The following is a 27395-nucleotide window of genomic DNA, read 5'->3' on the forward strand; positions in this document are numbered from 1 at the left end:
CTCGAAGGAACTGCATCAAGACCAGTTACACAAAACAGTTTAAAGAATCAGAATCCACCGGTGGCAGTGCTCCTCGGGCAAAATGAGGCACATGAGCTCCGGGGTGCAGTGGACAACAGGGGAAAACCCCTCTGCGTTAAAGGGATGTCACTCCAGAATAAACCTTCTGGAAAATCAGTCTGTCTTTTAGATATGTTAGGATAGCCTCCTCCTCAAAAAGACCTACTCCTCATCTGAGTAGATGAAAAGACTGCCTTAAAGCAGCAGCAGTGTTGGACAGGCTGTACACAAACTGCAGCGCTACCGTAAGTCACCTGCACACCTCTGCACTGAAGCAGCGTCTAGGTCATACAGATATTACTCAGGTTATCAGACTACCAGTAAGGTGTCTACAAATAGCAATGATAAAACAGAGGGATAGCAGACAGATATGGCATAACACTTCACGAGAGAAGCACTGAGTAAAACGAACCACCCAAATTTTTCTTCTGATAAGTAAATTCTGACAGTTTATCAGAAGGGTAAATTCCAGGTTTTAGCACTTAATTCCATATGTACTTGTTTAAACCTGTCTCTATGAGGCTGACAGCTTGGGTAGAAAATGCAGCTTGTGGTCTATATTTCTACAGGAAGATGAGACATGATTTAAAGGGATGCAGCTACCTCTTGGTTCTCACAGATACTTCTGAATTCCCTTGGAACATCTCATTTTCCCTGTCTGGACAAGATGTCATCATAGTGTAACTTATGTCTTAGGCGAGAATGGAAGATTAGTATTTTATCAACTACACTGAAGCCAGCCTCTGGCTTTTCTTTCATATTCAAAATCTGGATTCTCTTTCATATCAGTCAGAAAGGAGCAATGCAGTTGGGTATAGCAGGTACTTTTTTCCCTGTCAGAAGGGTGTTTACTGTCCTGCAGCATATAATTTTACTGTGGTAATGAAAGTATTTCTCATACTTAAAATGGGAAATACAGCGAAACAAGTCTGGAAATGTTTCATTGCTGATGGTAGATGTCTGGATTCCAGTGGCAGCTTTTCTGTGTTTTCCTTTGTATTTAGCATTACAGAATCTATATTGATTTAAAGTCTTCAGGCAAACACAGAAGACAGCACTGATAAAGTTTAGCCTTTATTTCAACTCAGCTTCCAGAATCACACTGCCAAACTACGCATTACTGCGGGAAAAAAAGAGTGTGTATGCAGCTAGCCCCCCTCTCTCACCAGTACACAGTTGTGGAAAATCCTGGGAACACAGCTATTTGGGGAGAGATCCTTTGCGCAGTTCCATGTCATTAGGTCAGGACAAAGCAAGGGAAAAATTCAGAATGCATTGGACACCTCCATCACTACTAGCGAGGGAACCCCAGTCTGATCCACCTAAAGGGTTAGCTGTTAAAACTGCTTCTGGGTTAGGTGAGTGACATATCCTCTCACCACGACTGAGTTTTCACAGACTCCACATATTTATCTGAGATGTGAGTTTGATTCAGCATACTGAACTAAGCTAGTGTTTCAGTTGGTTTTCAGGAGCAGCGCTCTACCTTTGGCAGTCTGCTCTCCTGTGCTATATTTAACCCCTGCTATACAAAGTATGGCACCTAGAAGTGTCCAAGAATAGCGCTTGCCTTTCAGCTACTGTGTTAGCACCACATCCTGCGTCACTGTGGCTTAAAGATTTCTATATAAATAGCCTCTGAAACCACAAAAAGAAGCACTATCACACTATTTTCAAGGTTGCTCAATCTGCATGTTTCTGAGGATGTGACTCCTTTGACCTCTGGCACACAGTCTGCTCCAGTGTCCCCATAAAAGACTGTAGATTTTGGCTATGATAAAAAGGAACAATAACGACGAAGGAAAAAAAAAAAAAAAAAAAAAAAAGCGGTCTTCTCTTTCAGCTCACTTACTCCCACCTACTCATGAAAGAGCAATTTTATTGCAGCAGAATACTAAGCTACTTTCAACACCAAAACTGGGCTGATTCCCAGCCACCTCCATTTCTTTCAGGGGTGCCCACAAGAAGTGCCAGACAAAGGTCATTTAAATCCAGCCCTTATCTACCAAGTGAGGAAGGAAGAGGTGTCAACACTGCTGCTTTCTTTCTAGCATGCCTGGACCCCAGCTCGGCTTTGTCCTGGGTCTTCTCCTGCTGGGCACGGAAAAAGCTCTGTTCCCACTGAACTCTTGGCCTCTTTTCTAAGGTTACCTGTCTCCAGACTAAAGGGTGAAACCACCTCATCCCTTAGGAAGACACAGAGAAGGCAAGCTGCTGCCAGCGGAGAGCTCATGGCTGTGCTCCCCCACAGACATGCTGGGGAGCGTGCTGCTTCGGCAGGGCAAGATCTTGAAAATTCTTCCCTTTTAGCACTCTCTGCTTGCCAGGGACTTCAGTCTTCAGGGGATAAGGGATTTAAACCATTCAATGTAAAATCTTTGGCAGTTGTAAATGACACCATCTAGTATTTTCAAAATACAAGACATTTATCTGAGATGCAAACCGAGTGGATTTGGTAATAATTCACCTCACCATTATATGCGGCAGGACAGTACTTTTTAAAATAACCACTAACAACAGCTCCATCAGATGCAGCACATCAGCTAAGTACAATGCAGGCCACACCAATGGCTGCCAGAAGCAGAATATACCTGTTGAAAGCATTTGCTTCGCACTTGGAAAGCCTGAGACTGCATGCAGAGAATGATAAAGCAGTGGCATCCAAAAAGCAAGCCTCATTTTTTATCCACGCTCTGATGGCCCTTAGATCTGTCTAATCCCCACTGATTGATCCCATATGCTGTGCCCACTGGCCACATCTGCACGGCATGCTGCTCTGATCCGTCAGTGAGAATAGGTTCTAGATGCAGGTTTGGGATGTCTGCTCAAAGAAAGGGGACAGCATACAAGCAGGGAGCCAGCCATCAAAGAAATCATAACTCCACTGACTTCCAGAAGCAGTTGTAAAAACAAACAGTTGCAAATGGTACAGCTGCACTGAAAGCAGGACTCCAAAAGAAAAACAAAGGCTCCTCCATACTCTCTGTGGAAAACCACAAGAACTTTCTGCAAGTTTATCAGCCCTTAAAAGAAGGTCTTAGTATGTCTAAGCCATCTACTGTAGTGCATCTTTCTGTTTTAAACAATGCTGGGTTGCAACCATGGATACAGGTTGCAAAATAGAAAACCTAACTAGCATAACATCAGCTGTAGTTCCCCAATGAAAGAAGAGCTGAAGGACCAAGACTGCTACCAAATCATAAAGGCAGTTTCCAGCTGGATTACCTTCGGCATCTTGCACAGGTCTGCAGCTCAGCTATGGGGCTGAGAAGGCAGTAAATTGATGGGCTAGCAAAAGGGATGAGACAGGGCCATGCTGATTAAAAGTACACCTCCTCAAATCACTGCTGCCAGCTTCTGAATTGCTCCATGTTAAAAAAAACCCCTACAGCACCAAGGAGACAGGTTCTGCTCACTGGCACTGCTCGATGGTACCAGCATGTGTCCAGGAGGTGAAACCTGGGGACACAGGAAATATGTTTTATTGCAGTGTGAACTAATCAAAGCACTACATTGAACACTCCTTCTCCAGGACACACTCAAAATAGTGCTTGCGTGATCATTCAGATTGTTTCATTCAGCACTGCTCACAGCAGTTGAAGTCAGATTATTTTGGGACAGACACACCAATAGATGAACTCACAAGATTTCTGCAGTTGTTTTTGTAGCAGTTGTTTGTGGGCTTGCACCTAAAGCAACTGGGAAGCTGCATGAGATAAACTGAGACCTTTGAGGCAAAAGGCCCTCCACTGAGGAATTTTTGGATTAAAAAAAAAGGCAGAAAGGGCAATTAGTACATTGTAAGCAGATTGGTTGCAAAATCCTATTCAGCAAAGTAACTGGTTCTAAGAAGTACCTCTGCTGCTTTAAATGAAATGCACAGCTTTTTTTTTTTTTTCTTCAAAAAAGAATAAACCCCAACAATTTAGCAACAGACTGAAGGAAGAAAATCATACCTAACCTCATTTTCTTTTAAAATATCTTAACAATGAAGGAATATTCAGGGAAACTCCCAACACAGCAGCAGTGTTTTGGGAGGCACATAAAGGAGAAGCCCTGATACAAACACAGATCAACCTTTGCTGGACTTCATTTAAAGCTCCTGGTGATAGTTGCTGGCTTCTCACCACTTTTCTGCAGAGCTCAGAGCAGCGGCCATAAGCAAAGCCAGGCTAGCAAAACTAGGGATGAATGCAGCAAAGCAGCGATGCCATTTCAGTGATGTAGGAAAAGCTCATGCCTCCAGCTGCTTGTCTTTAATAGGCAGGCTTTGTAGCCTCGGGATTGATCACAGCTGTGGCTCAAATAACAAAAAGCCAAACCAAGCGACACAACAAGCTTCAGATCTGCTGGGTTCTTGCTAGCCATTCTGCAAACCGAGAGGAGGAGAACAGCACAGATTTTCTGTCTCTGATACCTTCTTGGAGAAACAAGTGACAAAAGATGAGTGCACTTGTTCCTCCTCAAAATTAATGAGCAATCAGCTTCCTTAGTCACCTGGTGACACCAGAAGTGTTTTTACTGGCACCAGTGCTCTATCCGCTGTCCTGCCATCTGAACCCTAATACGGTAACTGCATTCATTAATGCGCTATCTTTGTGTGTGAGAATACAATGGGATAATGACCAGGAAGGTTTTCCAGACTAACCTACTGCAAGTTTGATGATTCCATAGTACTTCCAGCATGTATTTTTCTGAAAACACTCACTATTTATATTTATTGTTCACTACTCTCCTGCCTTAAACAGCATTTATCAGAGAAGGCTGGAAGCACATTTCACCAGCTGTAATACTTTTAAGGATGCAGTTTTGGTGTACGCAATGAGGCTGAACACGGCTATGGGCGCATGACAGGTAACGTGGTCTGGGCAGGACAGAGTCTTTGCTCCTTGTTCATTTCATCAGCTTTTGGCTGACCTCAGGTCTGAAGCCGACTGAGTGCTTTGCAAAGCCTGCGGTGTCGGGATCCCTTCGGAGCCACCTGGGTCGGTGAGCTCTGTGTGCTGGTGCACAAGATGTCCTTCCTGGTTGTGACTCAGCCGCCCTCCTCCCTTACTGACATGGCTTACCTGCAGAGTGTGCGCTCCTCACGCCTGACCCACCGCCGGAGAAGCCCGAACCAGTGCCTGACCATGGGGGTTTTGCAAAACCCGAGCTGTGCGTGACTGGGGAGGGGAATGGGTGAGAACAGGGAGGTGGCAGCAGCACTGCTGGACACTGTTCCCCTCTTACCCTTCCCAAAACCAGGAGGGATTTTTCCCTAGCAAGCCATAAACAGTGTCACTCTTTCACAGACAGTGCTGGCTCTTTTTTTCCCCCTCCAAACTGGCCAGGGATCCCTCGAGATCAAACCCTGCTACTGTTGCCTATCACTGTGACTGTCCTCTGGCATCAATGCTTTCTATGCTACTGCATAATAATACATTTAATTAAATATTTAATAATATATTTATATTTAATTTAGAATAAATTATCTATAATATATAAATTATATAAAATATAGAGTTTAATAACATAATTAAAATAATCATTATGCGATACATGATAATATGATTTGTTATATAAGAATATAATATAATAAAGCAGTACAGTTACTATACTATTGGCTATACCTTACAGTCACAAAAGGAAAAAAAAAAAGGCGCAAAAAATGGTGTCTGCACCTGATCTACAGCCTGGAAGTTCCTCATCTCCTCCTTATTCTTCATGACAGAATAATGATTCATCAGAGTTACTTTGGGCAGGAGTTCAGGGTTGATGGGAGAGGGTTGAACTGCAGACATTTCTTAGGGTTCAGTTGTGGTTGTCAAATACTGCTGCTAGCAGCAGGTCTGAGCTGGAACGTTACTTCAATGCAAGCATTTTGAGTGGAAAATTCATTCATTCACAGTAGATGGTGCAGGGCGCAGGCAAAGGCAAACACATCAAAAGCAACAAAATGAGTTTGTTCACAAAATGTGGTACACACTGTCAGAAGACTTTTTGATACTGAGATAACTACATACAGTACAATGGGCGCAAGGAAAGGGAAAGGCGGAGGAAGTATGCCAATGCCTGTGAGAGTGCTGCATATTGCTGCAACAGGCAGGTGTAGACATTGACAGATACAATTTAAAACTTAATCTTTTCCCCAGAAATGTTCTATCGAGACATGTAAAAAAGATGCGAAGCGGCAACCCCAAAAGTTGTTAACAGCAGAAGAGGGCCATATGACCTGCTACCTCTCCATCCTTCTCCCTAGCTGTGCTTTCTCAATTTTGTGACACTACGAAAGTTGTCCCATCAAGCCAGCATCACAAGAGCATGAGCTGTCTCCTTCCTGTGCTGAATAGCTGAGAGCACAAACTTGCTGATGAAATCCTTTCTTGCCACAATTCTTAGGTGATTTTTCGGGGAACATTCATACTTAAAGCAACTTGCAACACACTAAGCAGGGAGAAGGAAAAGAGTGTGAATTACGGAACAGTACTGATGTCTCTCTGGCTCATTTACCGCTGCCTGGCTTTTCAAAAGCATGTTGTTACCACAGTTTTAGAAATTATTTAATGCCACTGTGGCATTGTGTTTGTGTTGCCTGGCTTCAAGAACAGCTAATCCTTTTTTTTTGTTTTTGTTTTTTTGTTTGTTTTGAGGAGCAGTGAAAACAAAAATACTGGCACACCTCCATGCCAAGGGAAGTGATGGGACTCTTTGGGAGTCCTTGCTGGAAGGACCAGGAGAAGGAGCCAGAGCAGCCTCCACTTTCTGGCTTCCTCAGAGAAAAAGGCCAAACAGTTCACAGTGGTCACCCAGGGAGAGTCATGGCCACCCTCTATAATGCTCCCTGGCATCACGGCACGGCCAGTGAGCCAAAACCCTCACTCACTGGAGGCGCTCCCAAGCCCCAACACAAACTCTCTACCCCAGCCATTTGTTGGCATTCAGAGACAACTGCTATGACTAGAATTTGAGGGTTCATCTCAAATTGTGCAGACCCACCACCTGTGCCATCACAAAAAGTGCAGGCCCACCACCTGTGCCAGTTTTTGGTTCTTTTTCTCAAGCATCTGTACAATTCTGGGAAAGGGAAAGGACACATGCATCACATGCAGACCAAAGGAACATTTAGCAGCTCTTGAGAGCTCATCAGCTCTAAGCAAGTCCTGGAGCCAGAGCTGACACTGCCACAAAGGGGGCAGTGGTGCTCGCAGAAATGAAGGATCCCCTGGAAAAACCTCACACCAAGGGCACAAATTGCAGTATGCGTATATGCCCTTTAATCTCAAATGATGAAAATAATCTAATATCACCTAAATGAATAAACAGTTCATACGTGAAGTGAGCTAACAAATAATTAAATATTTCCAGATGTTTCTGTTACTGGTATCTCTCATGCTGGTTCAGGAAGTTTCCAAACCTATTGCTAGTCTAGCAACTCTTCTCTTACAGCTCTTTAAAATGCTGGCAATGTGCCCGTCTTTTCCAAGCACTTTGTGTTTTATTTTCCTGGGGCATGAAAGATAGAGGTATTTAGACAAAGAAAATATACTTCCAAGCTTCCAAGCATGTGGACTTTTTTTTTTTTTTTTTTTGCTTTTGATAGTGGTCAGTCCATGTCATGGAAGTGGAGGAGATGGTTTCAAGATGTGGCAACATACATCTCTTATTATCGCAGATTTCAGCACACAGAGAAATCCATCATATCACACTATTGCAAAACGCTGTCTGCAAAATTGCATATGTGCAGCTTTACAGGCAATTATGTCAGGATACTAGTACCTTTTCTACGCACTGTGCTAAGACTACTTTCTTAACAATAAAACCCCTTAACTCTTTAACACAGTGTCAGAAGCCTTCTGCTTGGGCTGACTTTTTTTGTTTGTTGTGGTTTCTTTCTTACATACATCTGAAGAGATGCTCAATGAAATTGCTCCACCCAACAGACTTTTCTCTTTCCTGTTTGAAAGCAACTGCAACAAAAAGAGGCAGTGAACTTAAACTTCAAATGAAAAGATGGGGGTCAAAGCTTCTCTAATAAAATCTCTAGCAAGTATAACATTTTCTTTAGTAATTTTTATTATTTTGGAGGAGATCGGTACTCCACAATGCAATACGCAATGGAGACATCCCATTGCTCACACTTTGCAAGATTCCCTCTACTGTACGAATCAAGGGTAACTCATGATAGTTAGCCTGTGGATGCAGGAGAACACTCTTAAAAGTTTTGGGAGAAAAGCGCATTGTTTTAAAGCAAAGTGCATAACGTACAAAGCTTATGGAGGATCACAGTCATGAATTTAAATAAATTTCATCATTTTTTAAGGTCAAGGTCAGGTTTTAAAATCTGGTTCAAGTTCCTGCTAAGATTTCAGCAACGTTTTTGGTGAAATCCTGGTGTTAACACAGCCAAATGCAGAGCTAGTGCTTCACCCAGCTCTGGGTCCAGCTCTTTCTGCTTATTTTAAATGGAGGAGGTGTTAGAAATTTGAGGCACTGTCATATGCACTGTATCCTGGAAAACTGCTAAGCTGGTGGCTGAACATCCCTCCCAAAGGGAAATACTCAAGCAGGCACAAATTTCTGATCAAGCCTTGACTGGTTGTTATCTCTGTGCAATCTACTTTTTCAATTACTGATGCTCTGTCAGGTGCTTAGCTTAGGAGCTGGAAGTATGTGACAACTAGGTTAAAATAATTTTTTTTTTAAAAAAAAGTACCTTTTTGGTGTCAAGTTTCCCAGAGCACTAAGGAGGGGTTATAGTCTTCCTAGAACAAGCAGAATTTGGGGAAGCCTGGAAAAAAATGTATCCCTACACTACAAACCACTGCCATGCAGGAGGGCGTGCCCCAGTCCTACTCAGTTTCTGTGGGCTCTGCTGGACCAAAAAAGCCCCCCCAGATCTCAGCAGCAACAGTAAAATAGCCTGTGCCAGCAGTGGCCAAGGGCAGCAGGCTCTGTTGCACCCTGGTGCTCTGCTCCCTGGGGAGCAAATGCCTGCCAAGCCAGCTCTGCAAGCTAGGTACTCGATACTCCTCCCACTGAGGTAGTTGTCTCTCAGTCAGAGATAAATCAACAAGGGGGCTCAATGATGAATATTTAATTGTACTATTTCCTAAACTTTCCAAGGGAAAAAAAAACCAACCTTTAAGTTTCATATCCAAAATTAATGGGGTATCTTTACTTATTTATTTGGTTTTAATTCTTAGCAACTCCAAGTTTCTAGATGATTCAGAATTTCTTGGGAATGTAAGCAACTTGCAGATGGGCTGCAGGGTATGAAACAGGCAATTTCAGCAAAACCAAAAAAATCCCACCTGAAACATTCAAAAAACTAGACAAAAAAATTAGATAATTTCTCAAAAGTGTAGTGAATTAAGAGCTCCCTGTTAATTAAACCATGCATGCCTGTAAAATCAACGTCCATATCCATAAAAGAAGTGTAAGAGGTTAAATCTTCAATGCATGTTGCTAATAACATACGCTTCAATATTTTTTTAATGCACACTGAAAAAACTGAAGTATTGTCACTGGCAGGGTGAAAAAATGCATCAAATGCTTCTTCCATTTCACAGCCTCGTTGCAAAAACTCAGGGAAAATATCTTCTCTTCTTAGAGTAGTAAATCTCAACACACTGGATATTTACATCTATGACAATGGTTTCCTGTAAGGTATCTATACTTTGTTTTCTAGAAATAGACCTGGAACCATTTTTCTCCACCGTGCCACAAGGCAGGACAGCCTGGCAGCCCAGAGGCACCTGAGATGGGGCTACCAGTGCTGTGGGACAGGGTGGTCCAGGCTGCAATGGCCCCACAACATCCTCCCACAGCTCATGCTCCTGTGTACCATCCTGGTGGCTGGGCTGGCTCCCAGAGGTGCTGTTCCTGCCTGCCAGCTGAACGGGGCAAGGCTACAGAAATAAAGTTATAAATAACAAAAGGGAGTGGAGAGATGGGAACAGCAGGAGGGCAGGTGAAGAATTAAAGAAATATAAATAAAAGGGAAAATCTCACAGGAAGCCGCATCAATCACTAGTGTGTTGTCTGGAATGTGCTTAAAAGGTCACATTTTTTGAGTGCATATGGCTTTATAAGCAACTCTTATGCTTAACTTGGTGGGGCAACTGGGGCCAGTGCTGCATATCTGAAAACCTTCCACTCTTTAACACCTCCCACAGCAGCACATGGGTATTTGACAGATTAACAGACTGAAAGCTGAAGTGTTCATCGAAAGAATGCTACGTTAATTATTCCCAGTTAATTAGTTTTCTTTGTTGGGTTATTTAAATTGACCCCTCCTCCCTCTAGACTGAACCAAGCCAAGGTTTTCTGCTGGAAAGAACTCAGCGGAACTCATTTCATGCAGAAGACTGGCTAAACAGCCAAGGGTTGGATCCTGACTATCCTCAGTAAAGGACCATTTTTAATCCTCATGGTCTACAGAAGCTGTATAAGTCTCCTAACCAACAAGCATTCTTTTTACCTTTTTTTTTTCCCCTTCCTTTTTTTTTTAACAATAGGAAGGACGTAACACACTTTGATATTACTCTCTCCTTGTTGAAGGAAAGCAAATCCAAAACGCAACTGGGAGGCACAGCCCGTCCATGAGGCTGAGCATCAGGCAGCAAGCAAGCAGCAAGTGATGATGCCTCGGCATCCAGAACCCCTACACATACGTCTCACAACACTGCTTCCACCTAGGGAAAAGGCTTTCTGGGAATCGGGTTGCAAAATGTAAAAATGCAGAACAGGGACATAAAGAGTGATGCCAAGGGGGCTGAGCAGGCAAAGGAGTTTTTGCAGGTGGCCTTTCTGTGTACCTCCCATCCCTGTGGGGCAGACTCAAGCACCCTCCCTGGGGATGGGAATGGTGAGGGCAGAAGCCGCTGCTGAAACCTATGGAGAAGTGACTGAAACCAGCTGCTGGATTAACAGCTCTCTCGGGGAGTCTCTTTATCTTCTGTCCTCACCTGGGGCTGGTAGGCTTTTTCAAGTGATCTCATTAAGCCCTTAGTGTGCCTGAGAAAGAAAAAGGAAGGAACCCCCAGATCTTAATGTTTTCATAGCTAAATCCTGCAGACCACCCTATATTCTGGCACCAGAACAAAAGCAGAGGAACAGAAAAGCCAATTTTCTTAATTTCCCATTTCTCTATGTTGTATTAGCAATCACTTATATTGAATTCATAATAACAAAATATGTGATCTCTTTAAGGAACAATTAATACATTCCACTGCTGTATACTACAAAAGGTACTTCCAAAAGATGTATTGTTGAAATAAATTAATAAATCTTCATGGAGAACTCATACAAGTTCCAAAACCCATGCCAAGCATTATTAGAAATGCCAGTTCCTTCTGTATTTCACGATGTACCCAGGGGATCAGCTTCAGCTACCGAGGTACCGCATCTCTTCCACTCTCATCTAACAGTGACAGTTACCTCCTTTTCTCTAATATAAATTATTGACTCATCAGCTTCAGAACAGGAATTTTAGTCCGCACATTTAATTGGGAAATGATTCTTCAGTTTCCTAAATGCCATAGCATACAGGAAAAAAAATTAAAAAAATAAAGGGGAAAAAAAAAGTAATCATCATGCAACTACAAGCTTCAGATTAACCGTATCAGTAGTCAACCTCTTAAACAAAATACAACACAAATTAAAATTCTACCAATTTACCTATTCATCTTGCCTGAATGTAAGTCTTTCCTTCCTGTTACTGTCAATCTTACAGATTTTTATTTTTTTTCAAACCTTTAGATCAGGGGTCCTCAAACTATGGCCCATGGGCTGGATACAGCCCCCCAGAGTCCTCAATGCGGCCCCCGGTATTTACAGACCCCCCACCCCCACCCCCCGCTGGGGGTTGGGGTGGGGGAAACCAAGCAGCCGCAGATGGCTGCCTGCCACTGCATCCGCGCCGGCCCCCTGGTTAAACAGTTTGAGGACCCCTGATTTAGAGCTTGTGCACCACCCCATGACACCCACCCTGCACATTAAGATGCGACACCCTTTCAGTAACCCACCGGCATCTGTGTGGCTTTTAGCAGTACAACCTATGTTTCAGGTGATTTGTGGCAAGTCAGGTTGAAGACCCAATGACCAACACTCGCACCTGCAACTGCGATTAACTTTAAACATTTCAATTGTGTCTAGTGCAGTCACCACATGGAGAGTGTGACTTTCAAATGGCACATGCCTGAAAGCCTATAGCAGAACAGTAACTGACCAAGCAAGCCTTTTGTTATTCTGAAATTACATAAAACCTCTCAATATCCACCTGACAAATCATACACTTGAAGCAAAGCAACAGATACGAAAACCGGAGGCTTAACTGTGACCCATCTAAAATGTAGAGCATGCCCTCTCCATCTCCTTCAAAGGCAGAAAAAAATGACAGAAATTTCTCAGTCTCGGAGGATGAGACTGAAACACTTGGGGATGTCAGCAGGACCACAAGATACCACCTTCACCTCTTGCCTTAAGGTAGAAGAATAGCCCGTGGTCCCCTCAGATGCATTCTACCATATCCAAGGAGCAGAAAGAGCAAAGTTACAAAGTTGCACACTGTTAATATGTGTTTGGAAAGCTCAGAAGGTGATGAGAACTCAAAGAAACACAGCAGTTGCTTTTGTGTGCAGCAGCATGTAAATGAGAGCGTTGCTGTGGAGGCGAGACTGGATAACACCAGTAGGAAATCCAGACAGAGCAAAGGCTTTTTGATTCAGATATTGAAGAGCCAGGTATCTTTCTGTGTTGACATCACTTCAGAAATCACCCATGGTAATCTAAAAATCCACTACATTTTACAGGGTGGAAAGGCAGTCCTCTTCATATTATTTGGCTTCCATGCAAACCTTACAGTTTATTTTGCCTGGGCACATGCATGGCAAAGGCAAGGGATCTCCTGGAAAAGGAACTGGTCAGCACTGAAATCCATTCGACTATTCGCCTCCAGAGGAGGAACGAGAACATGCTGTGACCTGCTGATGTGACTTTGAACATCAGGCATTAGCAGACGTGCTTTGCAGGTCTGCCAGCTCAAGACAAACAATCTTCTATTGCAAATTTCTGTTTTGACCTCTTCAAGCAGGGCTTAGGAAAACCCACACATCATTCCCACACTGCTTTCTACAGCGTGGTACAAGCAGATGGGAGTTGATATGCATTTCTATTTGCAGAGAAGACACAAGTTTTCTCCTTCAGCCTCTGCCTTTCTACATCCATGAGGCTTTTCCCAGCCTGGAGTTAAGTGACTCTTTCTAGCCCCTTTGCCAACTAACTGAGAGCAAGGGGCTGTTTCACACATCACTTAAAGTTGACATTTTTTTACTATGTATTGAAAGAAATATATTTCCCCCTTAAACAGTTGTAACCTGAAGGTAGAAACATCATTGCTTAAAGTACATAGCCAAACTCATGGCTATGCTAGTAATTTTTGAGTTGTAACCCACCTATATGAAAAGCAGACCTTGTAGCACCAGCTGCTGATTAATAGGCACAACATTACTGACTTTTTAATACCGTTATTCACCAGACTCTTCACTCCTTGCTCTGCTCACCAGCTGAAGAGATAAATAAAAAACCAGCCTGTTCCTCATATGTTCAAGGTTTGAAATTAAACTTTTTCTATGAAATTACTAAAAAAAAAAACCCAACTTTTTCTCCCACTTCATGGGAGCTAACCAAAATGCACATGCAATAGCATTGGCACGGAAGCAGGCGGGCTGTGAGGGGCAGCATGTTGCACAGGAGACCTGCAAGTGATGCTGGGTCCCTGGTGCAGTACCTCAGCCTGTTTTGGGGCGTTAGTACAACCACTACAACCTGGGAAAAGTAAACAGAGCTTCCACTGCACCCTTTTCTCTTATATAAGCAGGATGCTGTTATGGTAGAAAATGTCATTAAATGTGTTTATTTTGATAACTCATTAAGGTAACCAACTTAAAAAAAACCCAACATATCATGAAGGAAATCCAGTTACATATCTAAACACATTTAATATATATTTGAAGACTTACTCTAGATTTCCTTTTATGAACTACAGTTTTCAATTTTAGCTTGTTTAATGGAAGAAAACGGCAACCATCCTACAAAAACACAATCGATTTACGCAGGCTTTTTTTCTTAACTCTTATATACACAGCTTCTGCTTGGAAAATTCACTTCTACATTTCTCCTTGTACAAAGGTAAAAAGCGGGCACTTAAAAGCAACTTCAAACAAAGGAAGACAAGAATTATCAATGCCATGTGTCTGAACAAGTTCTTTCTGAGGTTACATCAATATCAGAAGATGGGAAACAGCTCCAAAGCCTCTTTTAGGAGAACAAGGAAGGTAGTGAGTCCAGAGTCAGAGAAAACAATTTCCATGAAAAGAAGATAAATGCAGGAGCCTGGCAGCTTCTCCTGCTTGTAACAGCTAAATTCCCTCCCTCGTCTTCGGGGGCCAACGACTTCTTTCATGAAGGAAGATGGTTCAAAAATCTTAACTGTCCTTGTATTTATCTGTGGTTATATTAGCCAACTCATACTTAGATACCATGTACTTTATTAAAGCAGAAGACCCAAGCAGATAGCTCTTACTCCATCGCAAAGAAATAAAACAGGAAGCACTTCAGACTTAACAAATTATGTCATAGCTTCTGAACTCTCGTGACCTTCCATACAAGCTCTGAGTCCTTTTACCTGCTCTCCAGGCACTGATGGGAAAGGAGATGTGTCCACCAGTGGACAAGAAGCACACTTGAACATAGCGTCAGTGTTTCTCTATGTGGATACAAGGAGAGAATGAACTTCAGTGACTTTTCTAGGCTGAGCAAAGTGGAGGGGGTGGCACGAAGGCTTGCTGAATGAGAACTGCAGAAAGCATGAGGATTTTCTGTTGCTGTTGCTTTCAGCTTTAAAGGACGATGTAAAATGTGTAAGTGTGTAACAGATACTTACTCATGGAAGGGCTGAAAAAAAAACAGAAAAAAGCAGAAAAGACCTTTGTGTGAAAGAAAAAAAAAATAAAAAGCAGTCCATCTGTGAGCTCAGTGACTGCATCCCCAGCTGAGTGAAACAGGAAAATAAGAAGCTGTTCTGCTAATCAAGCCAGAACCAGAAGAGCTCAGAATCAATTTTTTCTTTCACGTTCAGGTTCAAAATACATTTATTGAAAAAATGCAGAAACTAAGCCTTTTCCTTGACAACACTTTTCATGCTGAGATTAGAAGGAGGGAGGCACAAAAGCTGTTGTCTGAAAGCTATCGCTCAGTGCTGACCATTTCCCACCCACTGACTAGCGGCTGTACCTCAGATATCTCAGCAAGCTTTTCCACTGACAATACCTTTGTGTTTTGATGTTAAGAGCCAGAGTTTCATTGAAACTATAAAGGAAAAAGTAATTTGGGGTTTAAAATCATATTCTTGTGTATTCACAGATTACCTCAAAAAACAGACAACCCAGAATACTTACTCACGCTGCTCATGTGCAATGAAGCAATGCACAAGAAGGAGCACCACTTCTTCTCTCCCACAAAACAATCTCTTGTTTTCAATGTTTTCCACTGGTGGAAACAAATGATTGTTCAACGCCTCATTGAATGCCGTTTTGCAATGCGACAACTTAACAGCTGGCATTTTTGTTCACGTAGTTTCTCAAGCCAAGGTCTAGTTTGAGCCGTTTTCACTGAAACACGGCAAGGACAAACTGTATCTCAGAGATAAAAACAAAAAAGGGTGGCTGGACATGGACATCACCCAAGATCTTCCAGGCTGCAAATACTTTAACAGTTACCGAGGCCGTATCAATTTTAGCTGAGGATGCAAGAAATTTAACCCAGAGAGTTAGCGAAGAAATTAAGCAAAACATTTAGAACCAAACTCCCCATGCAATTGCATGCTTTCTAGAGGACAAAAAGTTATCTTGCAAGCAGGCATTCTGCAAAAGCCTTATTGTTGCCTCTTCTAAAAGATGGATTTCCATCTTTTGTTGCAAAAAATTCAGCTCAAAAAGCCCAGGATAAATAGATAATGTCATGACATTTTACATGTAAGCCTTCCTGCAGATGCTGATTTTCCAGTTTTTTTCCTCAGTAACAATTTCAACCCTGGGCCTTCAGCTTTTCTCAGATTTTACCGAGAGCTCTGGTTTAGCGGAGATGTCCCACAGCACATCCCCACCTCCGCTATTTTGGAGGAGCCAGGTTGATAAGTACTCACTTGTGGACGTAGCATGGCTAAGTGGAGTCAAGCAGCAGAGTGAGCTATGATACTAATTTATTTGGTTTAGGGCAGATTTTCACTAAGTGAATTTCTTTCTTTAGCCAGCAGTTTGTTATTTCACCTGGATCCAACAGAAAAGGTTGGATTCTACTGCTTGGAATAAGGGTGTGATTTCAAAGTCCTATTATTCATGAAAAAAATAAAAATCAATTTGCTTGGCCTTGTTGTAAAGAGTACCTAACTTTTGCCATTACAATTAAGTTTTAGAAGCCTTTTGGAAATGAGACAACCTATGCAAGCAATTAGAATTATTTTTTATTTTTTTTAATCAGAAGTTGAACGTGAGTACAAACAGAGAACTACTCAAGGTTTATCGCTCTCTGGCCATTCTTGGAAGAAGGCAGAGAGCTTTCCTTCACCCTTTAAATTTATTTATTCCCTGAAAAGGTAATAAATTATACTGAAGTCAGGAGAAAGACTTTTATTAAACAAGACCTCATTTCCATTGTATGTAAAGGAATGGATTGACTAGAGGGATTTTCCCCCTTCAAAAGTGAAATAAAATAAAACCACATTCCTGCCTTGGGAAATGATGGAAGTTCCTCAAAGCACAGTTTCAAAGGAACCCAAGTGAAAATAAATAATACTTATTCTTAACTGAAGGGGGAAAGAAGGGGGAAACTTCCAAATGGTTTCCCCAAGGGTGAAGCAATGAATTACACAGGGATACTTGGAATACTTCAGAGAAAAGACAGTTACCAGGGACATAATAAGCTTTAGCTGGGAATGCAGCAAATTTAATTGGAAGGGTCAGTGAAGAAATTTAAGCAAAACTGTTAGAATGAGACTCCCAACACACCCGACCATGCTCCAGGTTCAGAGGAAGAGCTGTCTGGATCCAAGGCACCAGTAACTTCTGCTTTAGCAAGGAGAGCTTGCACAGGCTGGTTTTGAAAAAGAAAGCTCCTTACGAGGTTTATCACACAAACAAACTGACTACACTGTAATTTTCAAATACTGTGCTTCCTTATTCTTTTTCTGTTCAATATCCTCACCAGCCAAGCAGTACTGGGAACAGGTTTGGTTTGGGGCTACCAGACAAAATTCACAAAGGTTAACTGGAATTCATTTACAGGACTATAAGTGACAATAAAAATGACTGGGGAGCAGTGAGATTTAGACAGACAGGTTAAGTGTCAGAGAACGTAGCCAGTATTACTTTTACTAGAAGCATTAAAAAAATGAAGCAAACACAAAACATCCTATGCAAGTCCAAAAGGTCTTAAATTTAAGACACACTCCAACCATTGCATAACTACATATAGATTATAGCTTAGATCCTAACTTATTTTTAACAGTTCTTTGTGAAATTTTTTCTTTGTTTTATAAAACAGAGCTAGATCTGTCTAGTAGAGTAATCAAGCTATATTTATCACGAAAATAAGAATATGGATATTTACACATATGAACATAAAAATATTAGTCCACTTGTTATGGATAAATAGACATCAGGAAAATTCTATTTTTTGTTATTAAATCTAAAGATTTCACAAAGAAACCTTCTAACAAATATAAGCGATAATATGAAGCCTTCCGTTCTGTTTCACCTACTCGTAAGCTGAATGTAAGCCATTTTTTAAGTCAATGCCAAAACGTTGTTAAGATGCATGGGAAAAATACACCAAAAATATTTTAAGTAGTAACAGCAAGCCCTAGGAGCCACCCCCACCCCAAACTGTACATGTTATTTTCCTCCAAGGAAGCTTCTGAGAAGAAATCACACCTACTCCTAAGGACTTCCATGAAAAGAAAGATATCAAAAACCATCAAAAATCCTATATGATAAGCTATGCCATAAAAACCCCCAAACCATACTTAGAGAATAATTTTAACAGCTTGAAAGTATTGCTGCTACATTGCAGCTCTGAAAGCACTTATTATAAACCTACCCTCTCCCTATAATGATAGTAAGAACTAATACTACAATTAGTCCTCCTCTGTGAGGAGCACTCCATATAGACTATAGTCATCAGCCACGATTTCCTGGTTTAGTTGACTGAGTGTTAAATTCACAGTTTATGCACTTTTAAAATATACTTATCTAAAAACACTGGGACTGCACATAACTGCACCCTGTGTGCTAGAACAGAAACTCATTGATGCTCAGGCTTGTATTGCCAGTGCCAGTTTCAGAATTTATTGCCCTGTTTTTCTGTCAGAACTAAATCAATACACAAGCAACATTACTGTGATGTAGAGGTCAGGCAGGGTTGATGACTCTGAACGAGTCCCCAGTGTTGACCACAGGGTAACCCAATATTTATAACTTCACTCCCTCGCTTCCAGAGATGCAGCTGTGAAAATGTGCTACTGTCATCTGAACTCCAGCCTGATGTCACTGCCCAGCCCAGCTCTCTAATAAAAACGTAATAATGTCCAGGCAAAGGAAACCCAACTGGTTCCTGCTCTTCTGCAAATGGGGCCACTGCTGCCTGGTGGAAGGACATCTCAAAGTTAAGATGACATCCTCATTCTTAGTCATCGCAGGCAAAATGCTGCTGGGGAGCTCAGCTCTCTCCATGCCAGCAGGACTCTTCAGGGAGAAGGAAGTTGTCTTCTTCCAGTCACAGGGCTTAGAAGTAAACCCTGGCTTCCCCAAAAGTTCCTCTTACCAGCTGCATTTGGCTACCAAGGATGATGTTTGCTTTGGCCCACCAGAATAACTTTACATGGGCTGGGAAGGTCTGCTGAAGTTCAAGCGATGACATGACTAAGCTCTGTCTAGACAAGACCATCTTCATCTCGGTCCAGTATCACTTAACCCGGTAACCGGTGAAATATAGTTAATAAGGCTTAGGTAGGTCAAAGCCTTATGATTCAGGGGCTGAAAAAGACAGGCCATCCCAGTTAACCACGTGACACTGCATGAGGGGTATGGACATAAAGATATACCCGGGGCAAAACACAGGGTACTGCCACTCAGGTTGTAGCACTATTTCAGAGCGTCTTTATTTTCTACTGAAAATCAAGCGCTCTTACTGCTTGAGGAGAGGAAGCAGGAAAAGGTGCAAGCTGCGTGCCAGAAGAAACAGAGTAGATATTGAAAACATCGTTTTAAAAAAATGTGCCTCCTCAGAACTTCATGATTTTGATCTTGGCATGAAATGCTGCATATCAGTCAATCACCCAGAAAGGTTAAAGTTATCAATAATGCACTTCATTTGCTTTAACTGTCTGGCTACAGCACATGTTGACATTCAAGTGCATTACCATAGTTACTTGCTGCTTTCTGTTTCCATTTGGTAGCTAGATGTGAAAGAAAACCTACAAAAGTACAAAAATAAGTCTCTCATGCAATTCATAACTGTGGCAGAGAGGGCAGGAAAAAAGCTGTTGCTGAGCAGTTCCACCCTCCCAGATGTTTATACTGAACTTCCAGATGTTTTCCTTGCATTTATTGCTTCGTTATAATAAGGGACTGTCTTCAAACACAGTGAGACTCCTTTAAATCAAAACAATTTATAAAAAAAGAGCCTTCACTTGTTTATCTGTGCCCACATTAATTTCTAAATCTTACAGAGTAAACCACATTCCTCCAAACAAAGTGGATGGTCTTACAGGAGGGAAAGGCCCAAGTGTCTTTTTAGTTCCCAGGAACATAAAGGGTAAGCAATTGTGAATTCCTTCTTTGCTCTCCCTACATCCTGGCAGCTAGCTGTGGTGCTCGGCTCAACAGGCATGCCTGATTTTGGCCAAATACTATTGGGAACTCACCCAACAGAAAGCTAATTGGCAGGACTGGTAAAATACATGTAACAATAGCAGCAACAACCCTTCTTATTTAAAATTAAGTGATAAAACCTCGGTGTCATAATCTCACAGTCTAACTTCTAAATAGAGAATAATGCCCTAAGACATGTGTGGAGGTATGGGGAACAGTTATCCACATTGCAAAAGCAAGAGCTCACGAATTAAGGATGGCTGCTTAACCAGCATTTAGGAAGAAAATATACAGGGTAACTTTCCAACAGTAACAATCTAAGCCGGTAGTTGTCTACAAATGTGGGTATATAAGAACCCACAAAAGACTAGCCTTTCATGACTTATTCCAGGCGATGGAAATCCAGAGCAGAGCTAGTTTTTCCAGCCCTGAGCTCTGAAATCCTTTCTTAGTGCTTTTGCCATAGTATTATAAAACCGTAGTTAGTTACTCTCATCCATTTTGGGGCCAAACCTGCACTGGGCCAAGTCAAATGCATTCAGACTCTTAACTATGATCTCTACCAGAAAAACTGTTTAGCTTTGCCTTTAAATATAAGATGAGAAAATGTGGGGGATGGAAGAGAGGATGCCAACTTTCAGCTGTCACCCAACTTTCTGCCTGTTCCCTTGATTGCTCATTTAAACATAACACATGGTAGTGGTGAAAGGCAAAGTGTCATTGAGCTGCAAGCCAAACCCAACCAGATTTTATGGCTATGTGTGTTAACACAGTTCAGTCCTGCCTTAGCCCCAGTGCAAAGGGAAGGCGTGCTCCAGAGAAGGAGCTTTATGTTCCTTGTTACTTTCGAAAGATTTCAAAAGCAGCCTTGTTAAAAGAAAAAAAGGGCTAAACTATGAAGTCACTTCCTTCTGTTTGAAATATTTTATTCAAGAAAAAAACCCAAAAGGGCATGAAAAGAAAAGAAAAAAAAAATCTGCTCTCTGCTTATGACTTGTTCCTAGGATTCAGCATCCCACCCGCTCTGCGGGATGACGCAGTGTGCCAGATCCCGACCGTTCCAGCCAGGGCATCAAGCGCCCGTAGTCCTCCCACACAATCACCCTCTTGTCAGCGGCGGCTGGCGTCCACCCCGCACACGCTGACAGCATCGCGTCCAGAGGACTGCACCCCCTTCGGGGCGGCTCTTCTCCTCGTGGAGCAAGGCGTGAGGAGGGCGGGCAGTGCTGGGCAGCTAACGAACAAGAAGCTCTTGTGTTACTTCCCTCCCCCTCCTGCCCCCTGAAACACAGAGTGGATGGGGACAGGGGAAAAGATGTTCTTCCGCTTGCAGAAGCGAGGCTTTGCCCGGGAGTACAGCCAGCAGGAGAACTTCAGAATGGCCGTTTATGGAAGTTTAAAAGTCAAACGAACAGTTCATTGCTGCCCAAGTCACAAGGGGGTTACTTATGGCTAAGCAGCATTTTAACAATGATCCTAAGATGAGGACCAGTTTGCCTGCCTCTGCCAATGCTCATAGGTTTACTCCAGACTCCTAGCTCTGTTTTTCCTTGGTTCCCAAGCCACCCTCCCTCTCCTCCAGAATGAACTGCCTCCTCCTGGCTAAGTGAGCTGACACACATAAGCTCCCTTCCCCACTCAGCTGCGGGGCAGGAGAGACGGGAGAGGGTTCTTAAGAATAAACTGAAACACTTCCTTTCCCCATCTCCCCTCCAGCAAAATGGTGCTTTCTGCCTCAAACAGCAACATATTACCCTGATCTGCACCATTAAGAAAGGCAGGGTGTCTTTTCCTCTGTGTCATCGAGGTTCACTGATGCAGAAAAAAAAGAGAGATTGCAGGACATAAGCATTCAGCAAGTTGCTCCCAGCAGCCTAAGACACTCACCATTTCTGCCTTTCCCAAAACTGAAGCAGATAAACTTGCAGTGGTATGTATTGACTACCTTTGCAAGAGGGCACTCAGAAATATGGCACTTGAAATTACATTTTCTGTTTGTGAAAACTGCAAGCCACACTTACAAGCATACCGCAAGCGGCACCAGAATACCAGGACACTGGCCTGATCAACAGGCTGACAGCACTGTCTACTCCAAGCTGAGCTACTGTCTAACCAGTGCTTTGAAGGGACGCTTAACATTTTTTTTCTTTAGAACCATAAAACAATCCTTCACTGGAAGTGCAAATCCAGTAATATGGGACAGCACTCATCAGCTGATGGCAACTGACAAACATTTCTCAGGGTTTATTTAGCAGTCTGCTTAACTCCCTGATGCACAAACATTTAACCTCACAAAAGTCCCTGTGGTTGCCCCTAGGCTTGCTTCTTGAGTTCAGGCTTTTTTTTTTTTCTTTTATTTATTAAAAAAGCCAAAAAACCTAATCCACAACAAACCCACAGGTACTTGCCAGCTACCTTTATCTTACAACCATGACTCACAGGTAGTAAGGCAGTGAAAGCATTGCTGCTTCTTTACATATAGCCCTATGACTGACCTCCTCTAACCAAAGAAACCATACTACTCTGGGAGGGAAAAATACTGAACACCAAACCAAAACCCAAACAAAAAAGTCAATTTTCAAAATAATACCAAAGTGGGAGATTCGAATACAGGAGGACACATGTCACAGCCTGGGAACGCCTTTATTTTCCTCAAACCAATTTAATAAAGTAATATGTTACCTCTCTTTGTAAATGGAGTTTTGTGCAGATTAGCAGAGGTGCTAAAGCAGAGCATGTGCACGATACTGAATGAACTTAACTGCACCAGAAGCAAGGTCCTGTTTGACTTTTGAAGAGAGCTTCAACATGTGCTACCTGCAGTCCTGAAAAAAATCTTACTCCAGATAGCCCCAATGAGGAATCAAGTTATTAATGAACTACATCAGCACCCAAACTTGAGTCACCTTCAGTTTGGCTAAAGCTACTTAACCTCTGGAATTGTTCCACTGTTTCCAGAATAATACCTGGGAAAAATAAGGTACTTATTAGGGGGGGGAAAAGGGCTACTTGATGTTGTTTGTACACATCACTGCTGTGGCCACACTGGGTGATCTTCCCTGTGACCTCTGCTCATAGGAGAACAGAGAAGGGTGCAGTCACTATCTCACTTTCCTGCTGCATACATATCTCTAGTCCCATACTGGGAATGCCTGCGATTAGCTGCCATGTACTGTTTATTCAGTGACTACTTTTTTATTCCTATAACTCTGCATTGCACTGGTATGAATGCTTACTATTTCCCAACTATTTTTTTTTTTTTTTTTTTTAACATCTGAGCTAGTTTTTCACCTCACAGGAAATACTCCACTGCTGTATGAACAGCAATTCCTTCAGGAGGGAAAACAAGGATCTACTTCCTAGAAAGCAGACTGCAAAACATGAATTTTCTTTGTGTTCTTAACCTCCTCTTGCCTTCTGCAAGGAGGATCATGGAGGTGGGACAGGACAGATTTCCAAAACACCAGGCAGTCAGGAGAGGTTTTACCCACCACTACAGCCTCCCTTGCAAAACTCACAGAGATTCTTTCCCTAAAGAGAAGAGCAGGCATGTAGGAATACATCTTACCAATGGCTGAACAGGTTAGTCAACTACACAGTTCATGTTCTGGTTACAAAACTAATCACTAGGTCCAAGAGTAACATGTACATTCTTAAACTAACATATGAGTTGACACAGTGACTCACATCAAATCTCTGCAACTGTTCTGCTGTGTTTGTGTAGACAGAAACTGCTAAAAAACCACAAGTCACAGTGTAAAGCCATAGAAATCAGGATGTCAAAGCAAGAACTGGGGCTATTTATGGACTACTAGGGCAACTTCACCATACAACAGGGTACTAGGGTCCCAAGAGACCTGTGTACAGTGCTGGAGGACCTCATGGGTGGGAACACAGGTTGGGACAAAGAGAAAACTAGCACCATCCCTGCCTGCCTGCAGCTCGCTATTATGTGTGGCAACAACGAGCAGGATAAACTGCAAAGAACATCACCAGGGAATGGTACCCAGCATCCAAGCCATGCTTTTGCATAAGAAAATTGGGAGTCCCAGACAAAAAACAAATACAGCAATTCACAGAAAGACAGGAACCTTCTGACTCCGAAGTGTGTCATGACATTTGCCTCACGTTTCCCTGTTTTCCAGGCCCTGAAGTTCAGGCACCTCCTGAGCAGTGTGCTGAAGCACACCAGTGCCTCATATGCTACTTTTCTGCATTAGAAAGTTGTCAAGTGCTCAGATGTGCCAAATATTAATGACCTGAGCAAACTGTACACGCAGCCCTGCTTAAAATGCAAACCCTTTTTCTTCAGTAGCCTGTAGCCCCTCACTGTTCTTGAAATGCAAGTGCACTGCCTGAATACACACGACAGCTTTTGGCTGGCAAAAAGGAAGTGAGAGGTACTTCAGTGGAAGACTGAGCCTTCCCTGTACTATTTTAAGGTTGCAGTCATTTGGCATCTTCAAAGACAAAAGAGCCAACACTGCACAGTACAGGCTGCTACAACAGGTTTTAAAACTGCATTGCTGCTTACATCTCGAGGCTCGGGATTTTCATCAGTTTCATGTCACAGAGCTGAGTGGCCAAGTCTCTTATGCCCACTTCCATAAATAAAATTTCTAGTCCAAACACAGTAATGAATGCTGGGAGTTCTGTTTACCACCACCTCTCGTAGTGTCTTCCAAATGCTGCTGAACTCCCAGAAGCTGGACATGCATTACTGAAATCTCCTGATAAGAAACAGAGGGGGGAGAACAGGGGAGGCAAATAAAGCACTTACCAAGCACAATGACCACAGTCTTCAGGAGGCTCATCATGGTGTCCCGATTCCTGCGGGGTCCAGAACTGTGCCTGGACATTCTCATAGTCCTTTGGCGGACATACCCAAAGATATGAGCATATAGGACTACCATGACCACAAAAGTGACCAGGTTGAAAATAGCCCAGAAGACCAGGTAGGAGTCACTATAGAGTGGTGCCATGTTGGAGCAGTGAGTGATGTCACAAATGCAGTTCCATCCAACACTTGGTATGGCGCCCATGACAATGGCCATAGTCCAGATTACAACAATTACGACCACGACTCGCCGGTTGCTCATCCGAGTATGTAGCTGCATTCGGAAAACCGTTATGTGCCGCTCAATAGCGATGGCCAACAAATTGGCTACAGAAGCTGTCAGGCTAGTGTCAATGAGACCCTGACGGAGAAGCCAGGTGCTTACAGTCAGTCTTCTAGTGTTGGGTCCTGTGTTGAACATTAAGTAAAAGTAGGCCAGCCCTGCAAAGAAGTCCGCAGCAGCTAAGTTGGCCATTAAGTAATAAATAGGAAAGTGGAATCGGCGGTTGACATAAATAGCCACCATAACCAAGAGATTGGCCAGCATTATGAAGATGCAGACGGTAATCCCCAGTCCCATTACAAGTTTGCTGACAGTGTTCCATTCCGTGGCTAGATATTTTCCACTTCGGTTATAAAAGAAGGCAATGGTTTCATTGTAGTAACACTGTGGTTCGCTCATGGCTGTGGACTGAAAGAAGAGAGGGGAGGAAAAAACCAACAGAGAGAAAAAAAAGAATGACATCAGAACTGAAAACATATGATTGCTTCCATGGACAAGACACGCGCAGAGAGCAGGGAGGGGGACAGGAAGGGAACACACTTCAGAACAAATTCATTTGTTCAGACCAAATGACATTCCACAACTCGCAAACAATTGCTCTGAGGAGTCCAGTAACAGCAACCAGATTAGAAACATCCAGAAATGGTTCCATCTGCTCTGGGAGCTAGCACGATTTCTGACGTAGTTGTAAATTGCACTGCAAATGAGCTTCTGGCTAAGCAGACCTGCTGAAAATTCACTTAAAAAGAAGGGCATGCAATTTGTAGGAAAAGTTAACGTTGTTACAGGGCACCTTATTTACATTATCAGTGCATAAAACTGTTGTTTGGCTGGAGTGGTGTTAAAAAGTGCTTCTCAAAGAGGAGAAGTGGATTACATACCCTAGCAGGTTTTGATTCATTCACATCTCAATCAGGGGCATTCCTTGTTGTTCTGTCTTAAAAACTGGGAAGAATACCCTAGACTAAGATCATCAATATGCTCCAAGACAGAATTGCCAGGGCTGGGAGCCATGTCCATAAAACATGCAGTGCATTTACAAACAACAGAAGCATATCAGTGTATTTCTGCAAGCATTCTTCTTTTTTTCATCAGCCAAATTTCAAATCAGGGTTAGAAATATAACTCATCTAAACTGGCTTATACCAATTTGAAATAGGAGCAAAGCAAGAAATCAGAAAAACAGTATTCAACTTAACCAGTGTTAAAAGCATCAAGCCTTATTTCTTGCATTAAGTATTGTTACAGCTATGTTAGGGAATACACAATTTATTTTCCTCGCAGAGTACTCAGCTGAGCACAGCTACAGGTGCAAATACAAGCCTTATACTCCACCACAATGTGGAAGTTTTGCATAAAGCTGTTAGCTAACAAGAAAATGCTTAACGAGCTTCCTTCCTCACTTATAATCAGTTACTCAAGGTGCAATTCCCAAAAGGCAAAACTTAGAAAAAGAAACCCTCTGAATGACATCCTGGTTCCCTGTTTGGCACAGCTTAACCACAAAGATGTAATAATAATAATTAAAAAAGCCCCAAACCAAGAAAATAACGTCAAAAAAGTCTCTTTCTAAAGAGACCCAGGAGACTTGGCTCTGACACCCTACTTTTATGGCTGTGAAACTCCACTAAATTTGAATTTTTACAAGAAGACAACCAATTTTAGCAAGAAACCAGGTAATAAGACCAATCAAAGAACAGAACAACAAGAAGAAAGGATGAGAATTTCTTCCCATTAAAGCATGCGAACAAAAAACTATGTTTTGGACAGCTCCAGCCGTTCTGCAGGAAATGCTACAGCTAACCTAACCTTCATGTTGAAACCAAGATGTACCGAACTGGGAAACAGAATTAGTAACTGGACTTGAGTGAAAATAGTATCTGATAAAGATTTCCTTAGAATTACCCAGAGCTGTTTCTGTTTCATTTTATTTCCATCTGTTTGTCAACACAATTAAGCTAATTTCAATAAAGCAATATACAAAACTTTCCACCTATATCCGAAGTGCATTACATGACATTTAGACTTACGTTAAAGAAAAAGGTCTTTTTTAGAATGATTTTACCTCCAACACAAACACTGATCAGAAACATTTGCAGACCCAGGATAATAAAAAGCTAGAGTAAACAGTATTTCTCAGCACAGTGACTATAAAACTTTTATTGTTCCTCTAGGATACATCAACTCTCAGGTTAGAAACCTTTCAGCCTTAATTATTTAAGAATTTTAAAAAGTTCTCATGTAAGATTTTTCTGTTGTACAGAAAAAACAATTTATAAAGGATACTTAAAGGGGAACCTAGCTA

At 42.2% G+C, this 27395-nt stretch overlaps 1 protein-coding gene across 4 annotated transcripts in view; it reads right to left on the reverse strand.

Annotated features, from left to right (window-relative positions):
* Positions 1–27395, reverse strand: part of LPAR1 (lysophosphatidic acid receptor 1) — a 77500-nt gene that overhangs the window by 15729 nt on the left and 34376 nt on the right. For all 4 annotated transcript variants that reach the window (XM_055791067.1, XM_055791064.1, XM_055791066.1 and 1 more), the window contains one exon: positions 24751–25498. In XM_055791067.1, coding sequence (XP_055647042.1) covers positions 24751–25498 — 748 coding nt within the window. The remainder of the gene's footprint in view (positions 1–24750; positions 25499–27395) is intronic.

The sequence above is a fragment of the Falco peregrinus genome, chromosome Z (genome assembly GCF_023634155.1).
Source record: "Falco peregrinus isolate bFalPer1 chromosome Z, bFalPer1.pri, whole genome shotgun sequence".
NCBI lineage: Eukaryota > Metazoa > Chordata > Aves > Falconiformes > Falconidae > Falco > Falco peregrinus.